At 37.6% G+C, this 17,005-nt stretch overlaps 1 protein-coding gene across 3 annotated transcripts in view; it reads right to left on the reverse strand.

The window, feature by feature from the left end:
- Positions 1–236: 236 nt before the first annotated feature.
- Positions 237–17,005, reverse strand: part of LOC102234306 (CUB and sushi domain-containing protein 3-like) — a 243,084-nt gene continuing 226,315 nt past the window's right edge. For all 3 annotated transcript variants that reach the window (XM_023330906.1, XM_005810786.2, XM_023330905.1), the window contains exons 64-70: positions 9,814–9,993; positions 9,429–9,494; positions 7,627–7,785; positions 7,143–7,255; positions 6,339–6,426; positions 3,800–3,941; positions 237–2,600 (exon numbers count right to left, since the gene is read on the reverse strand). In XM_023330906.1, the coding sequence (XP_023186674.1) occupies positions 2,441–2,600; positions 3,800–3,941; positions 6,339–6,426; positions 7,143–7,255; positions 7,627–7,785; positions 9,429–9,494; positions 9,814–9,993 (908 nt within the window). In that variant the 3' untranslated portion in view covers positions 237–2,440. The remainder of the gene's footprint in view (positions 2,601–3,799; positions 3,942–6,338; positions 6,427–7,142; positions 7,256–7,626; positions 7,786–9,428; positions 9,495–9,813; positions 9,994–17,005) is intronic.

The raw sequence follows: 17,005 nt of genomic DNA on the forward strand, positions 1-17,005 counted from the left end.
TGGTGCTGGGCTGTGGACTTAACTAATACCAAAAAAAAATTGGAATTTCCAAAATTTTGAGGAGAAGAGCATGCAAGAATAATGAGGGCAAGTCTGGTACATATATTGGCCAAAAGGTTTGGAAACCAAACCTTGGAACACAAAATATGGTGCCAAATGGCCACATTCCATTCACAAATGAGAATAAAAACAACAACACGACTGAATTATTTTATGTTTTATATATAAATTAACGATTTATACATTGCTGATAAAGAAAAAATACAAAATCTTTTTGATCTTACATGACATTTACATGTGAAATTTTACACAACATATTCAATAACTTACAAATGCTTTATCTGCATAAAAAATAGATCTCTTTACAAAAGTTTGGTAATATGTACATATTCACATACACAGGTTCTTGGATGAGATAACAATTGTGTGGCACATTTAAAAGCATTCTACATTTGGAGTCCCCGGATACAAGACTCGCTGTATATTGCGAGTACCAGATGCATTTCTTCTCTCATCCATAGGAAAAGTGAACTCTCAAAATATATTACATATTGATAACACAAGACATCGCCAAAGAGTGCCATCAAGTTATCAAAACTGTATAAATGTACAAAATGGAATAGCAATGATAGGAGTCAATATAGTGGTATAAAGTACTGTAGCAGCAGTTGCTATACAGGATCACTTTTTGCCAACATGCACAGTTATGAAACTATGAGCTGCATTTAGCCTTCAGATGGTTATCTGACATCACTCCACTAAATCATTGCAAACTGTGCAGATAGATGACATGAGTGTGCAGCTTTACTAAACTAAGTGTTGGGATTTTCCTTCGAAACTTATGCCTATACAGTATTCAAGGCACTGCAATGATGTAGAAATGTGATGACAGTGTTAAATTCATTTTTCTTTTTTTTAAAAAACATAGTTGGGTGATGGTGGCTCAAGTCGAAGTGTGCAAATTCGTTCACGTGTACTGTACATTTGTTGGCAGAAGCTGATGGCTGCGTAAGCCACTGAAATGACGACTCGTGTCAGGAAAAGGGTTAACAAAATTAGCCAAGGCTGTATATTCACAAAGTGTCTTAGAGTAGGAGTATGGTTCAAGAATTTTCTGTCTAAGGCACAGTTTCCCAAAGAAAACGATGCTAGTTTGGGAAAACCAGAGATGAGCTAGTGGTTGCACTTATTCTGTCTTTGAGTTACTCTAAAATAAGGCAGAAAATTTGTCAAGAGCAATAAACTAGACAACGAGCTTCATTTCACCTCAAACGGCCTGCTGATGCACTTTTTCATTCATGTGACGACATCCAAAGTTACAGTAAGTAAACCTCTGGGAAACCTGGCCAGCTGTAGGGTCTGTGCACACTAGAGATTCACGACCTTGCAATTAAAAACCAAAAGCAAAACGCTTGTAAAGGACAAGCAAGAAACTCCTACTTTGAGATTCGTGTGATATACAGGCTCAAGGCTGGGGTTATCCACTCTAGTTCATTTGGAACACAGAAAGTTTATGAGCAAAGAAACAAAATCAGAAAATGCATGACTAACATACAGGAATGAATAAATTGCCTCCACTATTCTATTAGGGTAGTCAGCAATTTCAAACGGTCATGGTTAAATTATTTCTGACAAATTAATTGCACCCAAGTTGATCGTAAACCTAATGCAGACTGTGTCACTGGTGGGGGAGATGTATTCTGCTGTTTTCAGAGAAGCTACACTGTAACAATAAAAGCCCTAGCATCCCCAGTGGCACTCAAAAATTGTACTGCACTTCTGTAGTGAAATCCCTGGCCATATATCTCATCAGTAAGAGGTACCATCCAATTAAGAGGTATAATTGACCGTATCACTTTGAGCAGACTACAGCACTGACACAATTCAATGGGAGACAGTTACTTTTCTGCAGCTGCAGCTCCTCTAACACGCCAGCCGTTTGTAAAATAGAAAATAGATTACACTGATCAACTCACAGTTGAGAGTCTCCTATTCCCCCGTGTTTAAAAATAATCTTCATTAGAACTTAGGGGGAAAGGGGAGAAAAAGAAGGTAGATCTAGGTTATCTCTTTAAAAAAACAACACGTGTTTATTTGGTATTGTGAAATAACGGCTCTATATTTATACAACTGAGCAGAAAATACTTGCTTTATCTTTATGCCAGAAGCTCTTTTATTCTAGGAGTTAACACTCACAGAGTGCAAAAAGACAAGATCTGAAAAGGTAGGAAACCTACTGTTCTTCCTTCTTATGAATGCCATCAGCTACTTTAGTTGAAGCTGAAACTGTGCTTTATGCAACTGAGCAATTTTCTTGCTTCTGCTGCGTGCCAACCGAAAACGGAGAAAAAAGCGTTTTCTGTGTATATTGTTCAATGAAGAAGAAAAAAAAAACAATTCTAGGATTAATTCTCCACCCATCTCTATGCGTTAGCAGACATCAAACCATGGTGCAGATGGTGTTGAGATTGGGATCAAAGCGGACGACTTTCCCCTCCGCAGCTTTCGTGTTTGTGTTGTACATGGGGTTTTCAAATGTGGCTTGTCCGTTATTGTTCTCGTGGACGGAGCATCCCGTGTACTGAGCTTTATCTGTTTTCCTATGGAACAAAAAGCAGAAAGACAGGCGTCCAATTAACAGTCTCTACTTTCCCTCACATGCTTCTATTATCTTGGTGTGGACAGCTGCTAAAGGTAAATGAGGTTGTGAGGTAATTGTTGGTGAGAAGAGCAGTGCGAGTAGCCCCTGTGCCATCTCAGGGGTAGCGAACATATTGTGAGCAAAATTTGCATGCCACAGACTCTGCACGTGTGAACTGTTCAGAGAGCTAATGGCTACAAATAAGACAAAATGTCTCCCTGCACATGCAGCACATGAACCTTCAGCAAAATACATACAGCACTAAAGCGTTTCTCATTAAAATGCACTGATGTATGCTACTGTGTAATTCCATTCAGATGGTAATGCATTGACTAACGTTGCATCAGGCTTTGAAGTCTCTCATGAGTGTGAGACTGTTTCAGTGTGCAGCCCCACTGCAGAACTGCAGGCTGTGTGTGCTGGCCTCAGTGCATCACCTATATTATTCCAAAACATTTTTTCCTTTAGGTGAAAACTAAACTCAAGGATCATGACCATTTATTATGCCAAATTTTTACACCTTTCCAGATTCAAACTTCCAATGTTTACAGTCCTTCTTAGACAAATGTAAATTTATTATCATAAATCAGGTTTTATATACAGAACATAAAGGAAGGAAGGTGAATTTATGGTTGAATATATCATCTATGGATGGAAAACGACTGTTGGTTGAACAGACGGATGGATGAATAAATAGGTGAACAAACAGATATTGGGCTCAATGGAAAGACAGATTGATGGATGGATGGATGGATGGATGGATGGATGGATGGATGGATGGATGGATGGATGGATGGATGGATGATGATTACAGGAATAGGGGTAAATAAAATGGAAATAATATTTTTCATTACTATATTTTTCCATACTTATTTAAATTCAGTCCAATTCATATTTATAAACGTTTATTATTAACTAAGCTTACTGTACTGTTTGATAACTAGTATTAATTAGAAATTATGTATGATAGCATTGAAATTATTTTTTTAAAGTGTCTCGAGATTACATTTGCTGTTGTTGAATTGAAGCTGTATATTTCCAGATCCTACATGAACCATGTTAACCTCTCTAAAAAGAAAAACTCGATTTGTGGAAATCAGCTAAAAAGTTCAAGTAAAGCAAATTCGTATTCTGCATTCCTAGAGAAAAGTCGCCTACCTCTGCTTGTAAAGATAAAAGCCGAGGCCTGCGAAGATGAGAGCAAAGAAAGGCACGAGGATAGCGACTGCAACAGAACTGCTGTTGGTGGAGCCAGTGGTCTCAGGGTCCGCAAGCGTAACGTTCTCTCTCAGAGTTAAACCTACAGAAAGACAAACATTTTAAAACGAGTCATCAGTGTGTAATATATTTAATGACACCAGAAAGTGATAACAGTGAAATTAAGGCGATGAAAGAAGAATACATATCTGGTTGGGATGATGACAACGATGGAGATGAAGAGGAGGATCATAATGCAGACAAGACTCAGCAGCCGTTTGACAAAAAACGCCAGCCATACTGATCTCACTGATAATCATCACTGTGACTGTGATAATCGAGTTGAGAACAATCATGTGATAATGACAGCAGAGATGATGAGCACAAAGGAATGAAGCACAATGATGCTGAAGGGGATAATCTCCTGTCTGTTGCATGAATGTGGCTAAATGAGACATGGCTGACAGCAGTTATTGGGAACAAAAAAGCTGCAAATGTTCCCACTGTGGTACAACATTATTAAGCCCAACCACATCTAGAGAGTTTGTAGGTAAATCTGATTCAATAAAAAGCATGTGCTGTAATTTCCAATCATTCAGGTTTTTTGCTTTAGTTATTGAGTACCAACTCATCATGCAGTAAACAATTGGTTATTAAGAATGACCAACAGACAGCCACCACGTTTTAGTCTGTTATGTTATCAACAAATCCATTTATTATTATTTGCATATTCCCTGCTAAAATCATTCTGGGGAGTCGCAAAGGACCGAGTCTGTTGAGTAATTGTGTTACGCCAGCTTGTTTAATTTAGGAGATTTCCAATGAGCAGATGTTCCAGCAAATTGTCAAAAAAAAAAATCGTGATACTGGTGCAAAACGACGACTCATGCTCCAGAGCTGTGTCAACACACGAGGCCGGTAGCATCTAACTTGCCAACAAAACCATCTGGCTTGCATCTGACAACCAGCTAAGCTGAATTAATTTGCCTTCGCCACTCAAACGCATGTATTTGCTTGATGTCTGATTTTACGTCACTAATCATTCAAACTGCCTCAGGAAAACGGTCTACATTCTTAAGAGCAAAGGTGAAATCCGGGGTAGCAGATGTTAGTGGGTTACGCGCGCACTCAGAATCGGAGTCATGCTCGCGTACATTGTGAGGACAAGTTGACAAGTGCTTTGGTTGTTAAGAGACTGCATCAGCCCAGGGAGCCGAGATACTAGAGCAGTCTCTGAGTAAAAGATCACTGATATGTAGGAGAAGAATCAGGACATCCAGCTAAACAAGGGAGAACAAGATTTTAGGAATGATTTTTTGGGAAACTAAGAATACATTTTGGTTTTATTTTATAACACAGAAAAAGTTTCACAAATCAAACATTGTGTTTTAGAGGATCTCTGATAAGCATAGAAGAATCCAGTCCAGGCTTAATCGATCCATTTGTAGCAGCCTTCATCGTTTCTCATTCAGCTCACAAGCAGAATGATTCAGAGATCAACACCACACCACACGGTTTTGAGTTTAAATTTTGCTTTCTTTTCATAAAATGGCCAGCTTACTATTGTTTAATTCATAAATACAATTAAACACTAGCAGTTACTTTGCAAATATTTTACAGCACATAGGCCATAAATATCTGAGCTAAAATCTCTAGCATCAACGATAGGAGATTAAAATCTCAAACTTGGAGCATGGAGACTGAATGGTTAGAGTGAGCTTGCTGACCAAGAGTCACACTAATAACTAACTATTTTTTGACATGAGGGGTGCAGCCTCCAGAGGTTGGGGGGCTTCTAACAACTGAAGGGAATATAAGAATAAGATTGCCAAAAAGAAGAAAAAAATCTAATCAAATTTCAGTCATAATATTATTTATCATAAAATCTAATCTGTTTCTCAATCATCAATCAATCAAGCTGACAGTTAAATTTATTGAGCTGTTTTGCTCCTAACGCCAGCACAGGAAGCGCAGAAATGAAAACGTTTTTGACAAGAAAAAAACTAAAGGAACCGTCCGGCAGCGGCTAAAAAATCTGTAAGAACTAATGGCCAACTAAAATCAAAGGCATGGGGTAGAATCTGTGCTAAATGAATGCAATACTTATCAAAAAAAGAAATGAGAAAAAAACATTAAAAACATCAATGTTTCTTCACATATTTTGTAACATTGCCTGTGGGTTTGCAAACATGTTTCCAGCCCATTAGCATACGCTGTTTGGATATGTTTCTGGACATATCCAAACAGGGGCATGGAGAAGTGACCCCTATCTAAGGTCACTTCTCCTGGTATTAAGAGTAAACCAATACACACTGCTCACAATATGACACCAAGCAACAAACTCACAGAGTGTCCAGAATGAAGCTTAAGCTTCCACATGAAGAAATAATAAACAAAACTGACTTTCGGATTAAAACGTAATTCCTTCTCTTTCTTCTACTACATGAGTACGAGTGGCAGATAGCGGCGGGAGTTTGGGGTATTTCTTGGAGTTGCTTACCAAGTCGTTGAAGTCCAAACTGTCCATAGTCTTTACCCTGTATGAAACCCTGACACACGTAGCTGCCACCCTCAGGCTCAGCCGAAACCTACCAGGGAAACATAATGCAACTCTGAGAAGCAGTATGTACTGTACATTTGGAGTGTGCTTCAGCAAAGCACTTGAAAAGGTGTGAAGTATATTCCATGCCTTATCAAAATCTGCAGATATACTGTATTAGGTATGACTGTCCACACATTTTGTTGCTCTAAAATGTGAAATAACACCTTTGTTATTTTTTAAATTGCATTCCGCAATAGGAGTCGTGCAGTACGCCACCAATAGCTCAGTGTGGTGCGCAGTTGCCTGTCAAAAGGTTTTATTTGTTGGACCTTGAAGTTTATTATTGTCAAAGAAAAAAAAATCAGCTCTGACTAGAATTGTCATGCAGTTGTTGCAGGCCTGTCAGATGTCAACTTTATGTCTGACACTTATTCAGCAACAGAGTACAAAAAACAGATACATAAGCAGCTAGCGAAGCATTCAGCCTACTGCTAATTTGGATTAAAGTAAATCTAAAGACACTGTGAATCCGGAAATGAGCATCCCTTTAATTGGATTCTGACTTTCTTGCAGAGCTTTAAACAATATCAAAGTTGTAATTAGAAGACTTTGCAATAATTAGGTCCAGGAAAGGCTTGTTTTCTCTCGCAGATTATGCTTTGCTGCCTGAAACATCAACTTGAAAGTAACAAATCTAATTAAAAATAAAACAAGTATTTAGCTCTCAGGTATCATTTCAAAATCCCTAATTGGTATACTCACAAATCCATCCATTGCCCAGGACTCATCCATAATCCTGCCCAAAGAGCTGTAGGTCAGTGCTCTCATCTGATACAGCAAGAGCGTTAACCGTGTCTCCTGGCGTTTGTACACACCTACAAGGCGTAAAGCAAAAAGGCAAACAAGACATGAAGTAAAAAAGAAGTAATTAAAACAGCAAATTAAGCCGAAAAAGGGAAACAAAAATCACACTGGGGAACTTAGAAGCTTCACACACAGAAAAGAAAAACAAATTGAAAAGAGGAAGAGAGCAGGCATAAAACTCTTGACTGGGCAGACAGTCGGTTCTGACTAATTCATCCGTCTTTAAAGCCAATAGTTAATTTCCAGTCTCATGCATGAGATCATTTGGTGATTGACTGATTGACACAAGGCGCCCTGAAAATAAATGGAAGTGACATACAGAGAGGTGCTGGGGGAGGTGAAGGGTAGGAAGCAGGAAACAGATAATTTATAGATGACTCACCAGAGAGCAGAAACTCTGTGCTACTGTCTGTTAAAGTTACATTGACTTTTCCAGTTGTAACATTAAAGCTGGTGACTGTCAAACTCATTGGCTGTTTCTGCCCCTTGTAATCGTAGGAACCCTTCCAGACGAAATCTGGGGCAAACACATCGTCTGGAACTGAAGGGAAACAATGAAAAACATTGTTAGAAAATAGAGCCAGGAAGGAAACAGAACCAGACGTGTACAGGATATTGCTTTCAAGCATCCAACGGTTGATCATTTTTCCATTCAAGTTGCATAATATCAAATTATTACTTCAATTATTGTTGGAAATGCTGTCAATTACAAGTACATGATGGTGACCACTTGTACTTATTTGCAGAAAACAAAGTCATGGTTAGAATGATCACTTTCTAATAGATTTTAAGAGTTGGAAATTACCTTTGTAGTAAAAGTTGCATAAAACCTTTAAGACTGCTGTTGCTTCGAGTGAATTATTTGTGATATTAATAATGATGCTGTAGAATGTAGTTGTGAAGAGAATAAACAACTTTTACTATTAATATTTACAAAAATATTAAGTCAGCATGTCTGATTATACAAGTGGCAAAGTATATAATTATATAATTACATATATTGACATTAAATACATTCTGACACATTTATTTATCTCTTAGAAACAATGGTTGAAAATAAGGTTAGAAACAAAAAGGATCCAAACCATCCTGTTAGTTTTTAGGGTTCACACATAATCAATTAGTGTTTAACATAATAACACATTCTTATCACAATATTTTTTCCTACAGTAACGATGAATAGTAAGACAAATGTTTGGGCATGCAAACTATTTTGCCTAACTAAAAACATTGAAATATTTTGACATGGCAGGATTTAGTTCAGCTTTGTCGCTTTCATATAAGTTAACACAAATGTCATGAGATGACATTTTACAAGAGAACTAGGTCAGATTTATTTAAAGTTGTAAGGAGACACATTCCATTATAATAAAAACCATCTAGCTACATTCACACAATGAAAGTAAGTTAGTCACATGCCAAATGGTGAAATCTATTCTGAAATCTATTTTGAACTGTCATATTGTGAAATTACATGCATGATTTTAGCTAAAAGTCATACAAATGACAGCATTAAAATTGAATTATCTGTCATAATGTTGCAAACGTCACATTTGATGAGAGTTTTTTTTTTTTGTTTATGTTGCATATGGGTCCCAGAGGCAAATTCTCTCTTTATTTCCATTACAAATACTATTATTACCAGTAACATGCATAGAATATAGTACAATTTAGAGGTAAGCTAATTACCATGTTGCACTGATATTTCCTAATTAAAAAGATCTTGCTTCTTCTGTGACCTTTTCATTTTCCCTCCTGATAACAAGTCTAGCACTAATTGCACGTAATTATCCTTTTGTAGTAATTTTTCCTCCTTGATGACTTTAAATTTCAAAAGCAAAACTGATAAAGGGGTGTAAAGTTAAAAGGTATTGTCATTAAAGAAGTTAAACAAAGTCCATTAATCTGTAAACTATTGAACTCATTTATACTTATAAAATATATCCACAAAGCTGAAACAGGACAACAGTGAAAAAAAGCTTTTCTATATAAAAGTTATTTTTTTGTGCCAAAGTCAGAGCACTTCACCCATCAAGAGCATAAACATGGCTGCACATCTTAAACAAAGCAGAGTACAAACAATAAAATGGTTTCCAATGTAAGCAGCTTTAAATTTAGCTCCTTCCAATAGTCAGCATGTCTGAAGCATTTTTACACAAGTAGCTCATGTATTTAAATACCCACCCTTCATCTTAGGGCTTGGTGTCCCTGGCACGGGTTTGACTATTTTCTCTTGGGATTTAGATCCAACTGCAAATGAACATAAATATGCATTGTCACTGAGATGTGGCGATGCACTGCAAGGCTTAAAGCTGCAGGAACACAGATATAACATCCTGCATGTGTTAAGCTTTCCCTTATTTTTTTGCAGCTGCAACTTAAACATTTCTGGAAAATGCAAACAAACACATCCAAACAGTCTTACAACACATCCAGTACAATAACCCACTCCCTCACTCTCTGCATCCGACCATATGCATTAATTCAAAGCTCTCCCCTGAACATTTTTAGTTTTACTTCACCACCCTCTCCATTCATCTGCCCCTGCAGACCTCTGCCGACAGCGTACCTCTGCACACAGGCACCTTGCCCGTCCAGCTGCCGTCAGAGCGGCAGACACGGTGCTCTGAACCCCCGGAGAGGAAATAACCTGGCTGACAGGTGTACACCAGGGTGTAACCGTAGGAGGGCAGGTCTAGACCCATAACGTCAGCGTTGGCTGGGCTCCTTGGCTGCTTGCAGGAGTGAGCTGGAGATTAAGCAGAGGGCAAATGTGTTATTACACACATCTACAGGGAGACACAAATAACAAGCGAGCCAAATTCACACACCACTCTATGCACCCCGAGGCTCACACACACACACGCACACACACCCACCCACGCTTGCCCACGCACGCCCGCACACAAGCACAAGTGTAAAGATAGACGAATGTAATTAAGTCCTCACGAGGAAGGGGGAGATAAGTTGAGTTTAAAAAAAAAAGGATTGGACTGATAGAGGAGCCTCTGTCAAAGCCAGTGATTTGCAATTTTCATAATAATAACACCAAAGTTAAATGGCAGTATGAAGTTCAACCGGTTAGTGTTTGCATAATTTACCAATAAACAAACACTCCTTCATCTCACATTGTGTTTCTTTTCCTTTTCTGTAGCAAAGCATGCAAAAATTAGTTATGCAAATTTTATTTGTTTAAAAAAGCACCACTAAAATAACAAAAGTATGTAAACTTAGAGAGTTTAGGACCAACTCAGTATTCTTTCAAAAGTTAGAAGTGATTCATATCTGCCTTGAGGTGATCACGTTGGCAGTGAGAATGGAGGAGGCAGAATGACACCAGTGACCTTTTTGAGTGAAAGACATGCTGAAAACAAAACATGCAAAGTATTTAGGATCAGATGGACTGTCCAATAAAAGTGGTGTAAATAGAAAAAATATTAAAGTTGTTTGAATTAATGCTTATTTGTTGATGTTTATGCTGCCTTTCTTGTCTGCAGTTGCTCTCATGAGAAACAAGGTTCTTATTCCTTTCTTAGGATGTGGTTCAAGCTGAGAGACCACTGGCAGCAGACAGTATCCTACCTACGCTTTCCGTGTGAAGTATCTTGTGTGAATAACGCCCTAATGCAAACATGACTATGATTAAATGGTTTATTATTTAGAGTTCACATACAGTAAATATGTACTGTGTTTTAGGTTAGCAGAAGCTCACTTTCACCCTGCCCCTGGACTAACCATTATCTTAAACCTATGGTACTACACAAAATGAAGATGGCACATCCTGAACTTGTCATGTTTTTGCATTGACAAGTGTTGATGGGGATTTAGCAGCATTCCACAAGTCAAGAAGGGGATACAGGACTAATCTAAGGATGTTCTGGCCACATGGGCTCAAACTCAAATATTTGCGGTTACATTTAAACCTGGGGTGTCAAACTCCAGTCCTCAAGGGACGGTGTCCTGCAACTTGTAGATGTGCCTCTGCTGCACCTCACCTGAATAGAATAATTAGGTCATTAGCAAGACTCTGGAGAACTGATCTACACAATAAAGAGGTAATTAAGCCATTTCATTCCAGTGTTTTGTACCTGTGGCACATCTAAAAACTGCAGGACAGAGGCCCTTGAGGACTGGAGTTTGACACCTGTGATCTAAACCCAACAAAACAGAGATTCAGTTATTTTGCAAAAAAAAAACAAAAAAAAAGACAGAAATTACAGTCTCTAGATCTGCCAAGCTGGAAGAGATATTCAGCTACACTGGCATGAAAAGTTCAACAGAGTGTTAACTTAGGGTTACTGAATTCAAATATATGCCAGTGTAATTGATAAAGAAGCTGAAACCCACACAACCCTTCCCTTTACAATTGTAATTGTTTACTACTTTGAGAAGCAAACAAAGTAGTAAACTTACACAAAGCATCTCCAGTGCATAAAATACACTGAGGCTGTTTGTAACATGACACAATGTCTATTAAAAGAAAATAAGTAAATACTCTTGTAAGACACTGTAAAAATCTGTACATTAAAGTGGTTATGCTGCAGATAAATGAGGTAGAGAGCAATAAATTACTAGGCCAGTCTAATTGGACTAAAGTGAAATGCATATTAAATTCATACAATACAATCATATTAAATAAATTGGAACATTACTAAGAAGCTTATTTATTTCAGCAGCATAATTTACTAAATGAAACACATTATATGGATTAATTATACACACACTGATGTTTTCAAGTCTTTCTTTCTGTAAATTATGATTATTTCTACTTACAGATGCTAAAACCTACAGTCTTTACAATTAGCATATTACATTTTAGGGAAAAAAAACAAACTTTTAGAAAAACATATTGAAATGTGGGCTTAATGAAAAGTTGTTGTTGTTTTTCTCAAAAAGGTACTTTTAATTTGACAATCGCACCTAATCAGAATGCATCTTCTAACTGATTAAGTGTAAAATATGTGGGCAAATGCCTGAGTGCATCTTTAAAAATGATTATCATTACCAGGATATGAAAGCACCTCTCAGCTGAATGAGCAGTAAGAACGGTCAGACTTGATAAAACAATGACAGCTCTGAAAGCAGCCCACACAATGACAATGATGCATGTATTTTCATTTTACCAAGGCAATAACCTTAAAAAAAAAGACAGAGACTTTTGGGCAGGTCGTCTTCTGTCCTACAATAACCCTTCACTTTAATCCCACCGATCATTTCTGCTGTTACATCGAGATGGCGGTTTAAATTTTCTTCACAGATAGTTTGATGGAACTTGACAGGGACCTCAGGAGAAATGGGATAAACAGTCCAGATGCAGGTGCCTAAAGCTCGCTAAGAGACCTGCTAAAGGGACCTCCAGCTGCGCATGCAATAACCGAATAGGGTAAGTGAGCACTTTCCTGCCTCACATTTTTTACATTTCATGTCAAAGTATTCTTTTATTCAGTACATCATATGCTAACTCTTTTTTTTTTTTTGAGTTAACAGCTCACATCGAATATGACAAAATCTTTTATTCTTTTAGAGGAAAACAGCTTTGGCTGAAGGGGAATCTTGACAAGTTGAATTAGCTGCCTTTTCAAAACACAGCCCTTTTATAGACCATATTAAATAAGTTCATTTTCTTTCAAGTGGATTTTGTCTAGCCTAATGTTTTCCAACAACAACTCTCTCAACCAAATGAAACCATATGCAAATCACCCCAACTGGAAGAACACTGCAGGCTTGAACATTCGGGCTCCGGGCCATCAACAATAATGTGAAAATAGTGAAATAATTTTGATGCTTGCAAGTGAAAGTGCATGCTGCCAGCTGTCAAATGGGAGACAGCTGCACAGTACCAAATCGGTCCTTCATGGCATTTTAATGGCATTAGTGGAAAAAGGATGCAGAAGGAATGCCAGGATAAAACACAATTTCTAGACTTTATGGAAGAGGATTGTGACTGGAAAAACGTTCTTGTTGGACATTACTTTAGTGCTAGCTAGAAACATAATGGATGTTTGGCCATTCATGGAGACGTTGTGTTCATACTTTAGCAACCAGGTGTTTCAAAGTAAAAGTTGGAAAACCAGACATCTAATTCATCATAAAAACTGTTTTCAAAAGGATGAGTGCACTTTAGAACAACTGTTTAATTTTCAGTGCCAATAAAAAGTTAGTTCCCACCCCAAACTTCCGTGGTGTTTTACACTTTTAAATTGTTTCTACAAATCAATCATGACAAACAAAATTTGGCTTTTTTTAACAAAAATTTACAAAACAACCCCATCTTTGTCCAAAAAGTCAAATTTTGTTGATAAACTACTGTTAAGTCTCAATGTGGTTTGAATCCCACCCAAGGCTTTTCTGCATAGAGCTCGTATGTTCCCTTGAGGGTTCTTCCAAGTGGTTAGGTACCCTGAAGTCCAAAAAAATAAATGTTAGATTGGTAGATTTCTCTAAATTGGCTTATGGTTTGAATGTGTGCAAGGACTGCTGTTTGTCCAGTGTGTCTCTGTTGTGCTGTTTTGGACTGAGAACTTCCAGGGTGCACCACAATTCTCACCTAATGACTGCATTACATAGGCAATTCTGAACATTCTGCTTCAGGATTTTGTTGCTAAAGTAAAAATCATGGTTACATAAATTGCAGCAAGTTATCCAGGTCATGAAACTGCAAAGCTGCCCCAGTCCATCAGACTGCCACCACAATGCTCAACTGTCGCCATTATGTTCAATTTCTAAAACTCTGTTAGTTTTGTGGCAGACACAATAGGACTCACACATTTCAAAATGTTCAGCTTGATCTCATCAGGCCACAGAATATTTTACCAAAGGTTTTGGGAATCATCAAGCCCCTTTTTTGTGGCTAATGTGAGATGTTCAATGTGTTTTTTCAGCTCCAAAGTAATTTTCACCTTAGAACTTTCCCATTTATGACACTTTCATCCAGTCTTTCTATTGCTGTTGAATCATGAATGCAAACCTAGCCTAACGCAAGTGAGGCCTACAGAGTTTTATATATTCTGGGATCTTTTCTACCAGACACTAGTGAGCCAGACACTCCTGGGAAAGTTCATCGGTCTTCTATGTTTTGTGACTAATGGTTCTCATTGTGGTCCGCTGGCACCCAAAGCCTTGGAAATAGCTTTATAATCCATATGGCAGTGAGGTTGCTTTACTGGTGCTCTTGAATTTCTTTAACTTGAGGCAAAATGTGTTCCTCTTTCAGTCTTTATGTTGTCAGATTAACTTGAGCTAAGTAATTTATTTGTCCTTGGTTCATGATACAACAAAAGGAACAATTATATATTCATATAATACCAGGTTGGTTTGGGTTTGTCCCCCCATCTAATAAATGAATGATAATAAGTAGTTTTCAATTACTGAAGTTATTGTCTTCTGATGTCAAAATTTGCTTAATGATCTGAAACATTTTGTGACACAAACAAAGCAAAGACAAAGGAAATATGTATTACTTTTCATAGAACTGCACTGAATTTCTCAAGCAGTGGCAGTAGAATCTAGAGAGGATCAAACACATTTTTCTCTAATAATTTCAGCATTAACAATGACAAGACAAGGGCAGAGGAAAAATCAATACATTGTCAAGCCACTACATGTGATGGAGCAATGCTAGAGAGCAGCTCCAGGGGTGCTTCATTTAAGATGACAGATATACCAAACAACAATCTGCACCTGCCAAGCACAGAAGCCAAAACATAAAGTCTAGAACCTGGAAACATTAAGTCTTATTGATGGATTTATATATGTCAAGGTAGGCACTTACTGTTGCTATTAAGGGGTATAAATTAAAAGTGTCAATCAAAAACTCCATCATTTACTGTAGTTCAATGTACCAATTACCTGATAAAAATGTACAAAATCCTTGGGGGATTCAAGTGTTTTTTTTTTTAAATAATCTATTGGCACAAATGTGAAATGAAATCTACTAAGTCTAAAAAACATACTTTTCCAGATGAAGAATAGCATAATGAGAAACGATCAACCAGTGAATTTGACTTTTGATGTCCATTTTGAGGTGCAAGCATTAAGATACAGCTGCAATAACACAAGCTCCTAAATCAACATAAGTTTGATTTTGATTTGTATTTCCATAATAATGAGAGTGCTATTACTTTGCACAACCTTTGCCTTGGGGGATATAAAGAGAAATGGTGTTCAACAACTTCAAAGTGATGGTAAGAGGCTTCCATTTCAAAGGTTCAGATTTTAAATTTAGGTTCAGTAATTTATGTTCCATTTTACTCCTGTGTTATAGTGCGTTCCCTTAAAAGAGAAAAAGAAAGAAAATTCAGTCCTCAGGCACAGTATCTCTCGTACAGACTCGAGCCACTTCAACCAGTAATAGATTTTAGCAGAAGTGAAAGAAGACTGTTTTCACCTCGTCTCTGCACAAAGATCCAATGCCTAATTTAGTTGTTTAAACGTCTAAATCTAAACTAATAGGATGCTGGTTTTCTGGTTAGATTGAAACCTATGATAGGTATATTTAGGCACTAGCCACACAATTCACCTGGATTTAAATAGAGACAAATTTGCTCTGATTGCTGCTTAATTTCAAGAGCTCATCCCAGCTCAGCAATACATGCCATTAAGGAGTCAGCAGTTGCCCAGCCTCCTGGATCATTCAAAGAGGAGTATGATGACAGGGTCAACATTTTAAAGAAAGTGGAGGAGAAATGAGCTATGAACTGTCAAGTGAAAGGGTGACAAGCAAGGTTTTTTTGCATTTCTCTTTACTCAATCTAAAATAATAAAATTAAGTCCTCAATTGCTGCTAGATACTGAAAAGCAGCAAAGTCTCAACCAAAAACACAACTAAATGAGAAGGGATGACAAATTTATCACACCTCAAGAAGGCCTTACCACATGAGGAAAGGCTCAAAATCCTTGGAAGATTGGAAACTTTTTCCTACAATACTAGGCTTTCTTTGTTTTCCAGTATATGTATAAGACCTCAATCCCATCTGCATGGCTGTGTCATAAGTAAGGTACATTAAAAGAGTATTAGGAACAACTATAAGCGTAACATACTTTAATAGTCTAGCATCTAGAATCACATCATCTAAAATGAATCTGAAATTGAACCAATATGTTGTAAAAAGACCATATAGTAAATATAGGGATTCAGTGGAGGGATGTGATAATACAAAGTATTAGCCTCAGCTGGCTCTACCCAATAAACCGGTGAGTGGGTTTATGCACAATAAAAAGACAGCAAGCAAAAATGAAAGGTTTCACAATCCCTCTGAAACTTCCTCTTATTTCAATAAAACACACAGAGACACTTTAAAAGTCTCGCTGCAAGATAAAACCAACTTTTTTTGCCACATATTGCTCAGGACACCTTGGAACAAGAGATAATGTATCACATGGGAAACTTTCACGTTGATGACTTTGAATGCCTCAATTGTTTTTGCCATTTAGAAAGTAGGCATATCATCAGCAGGAAGGTCCTGTCCGTCTATCCTATCAGTCTGTCTCTCTGTCTGTGTTGAATGTTAACACTACAAGTGGTTACTAAAGGACAATTTTGGTCCGATTTGAGATGGAAAAGCTCAAGAAAAATTGCTTTAGCAGAAAGGGATCTCACAGAAATACCGAATTACACCACAACTTGGAGAACCACTTATCTTGGCAAAGTGAATGGGATAAACTGCACGGCCCTGGTTTGATGCTGGTCGACAGTTCAGCTTGTCCAAACAGAATGACAGTAATCTTGGCCAACACTTCAGTCTCAGAACGATGACAGGTTG

This window comes from Xiphophorus maculatus, chromosome 3, assembly GCF_002775205.1.
Source record: "Xiphophorus maculatus strain JP 163 A chromosome 3, X_maculatus-5.0-male, whole genome shotgun sequence".
Classification (NCBI taxonomy): domain Eukaryota; kingdom Metazoa; phylum Chordata; class Actinopteri; order Cyprinodontiformes; family Poeciliidae; genus Xiphophorus; species Xiphophorus maculatus.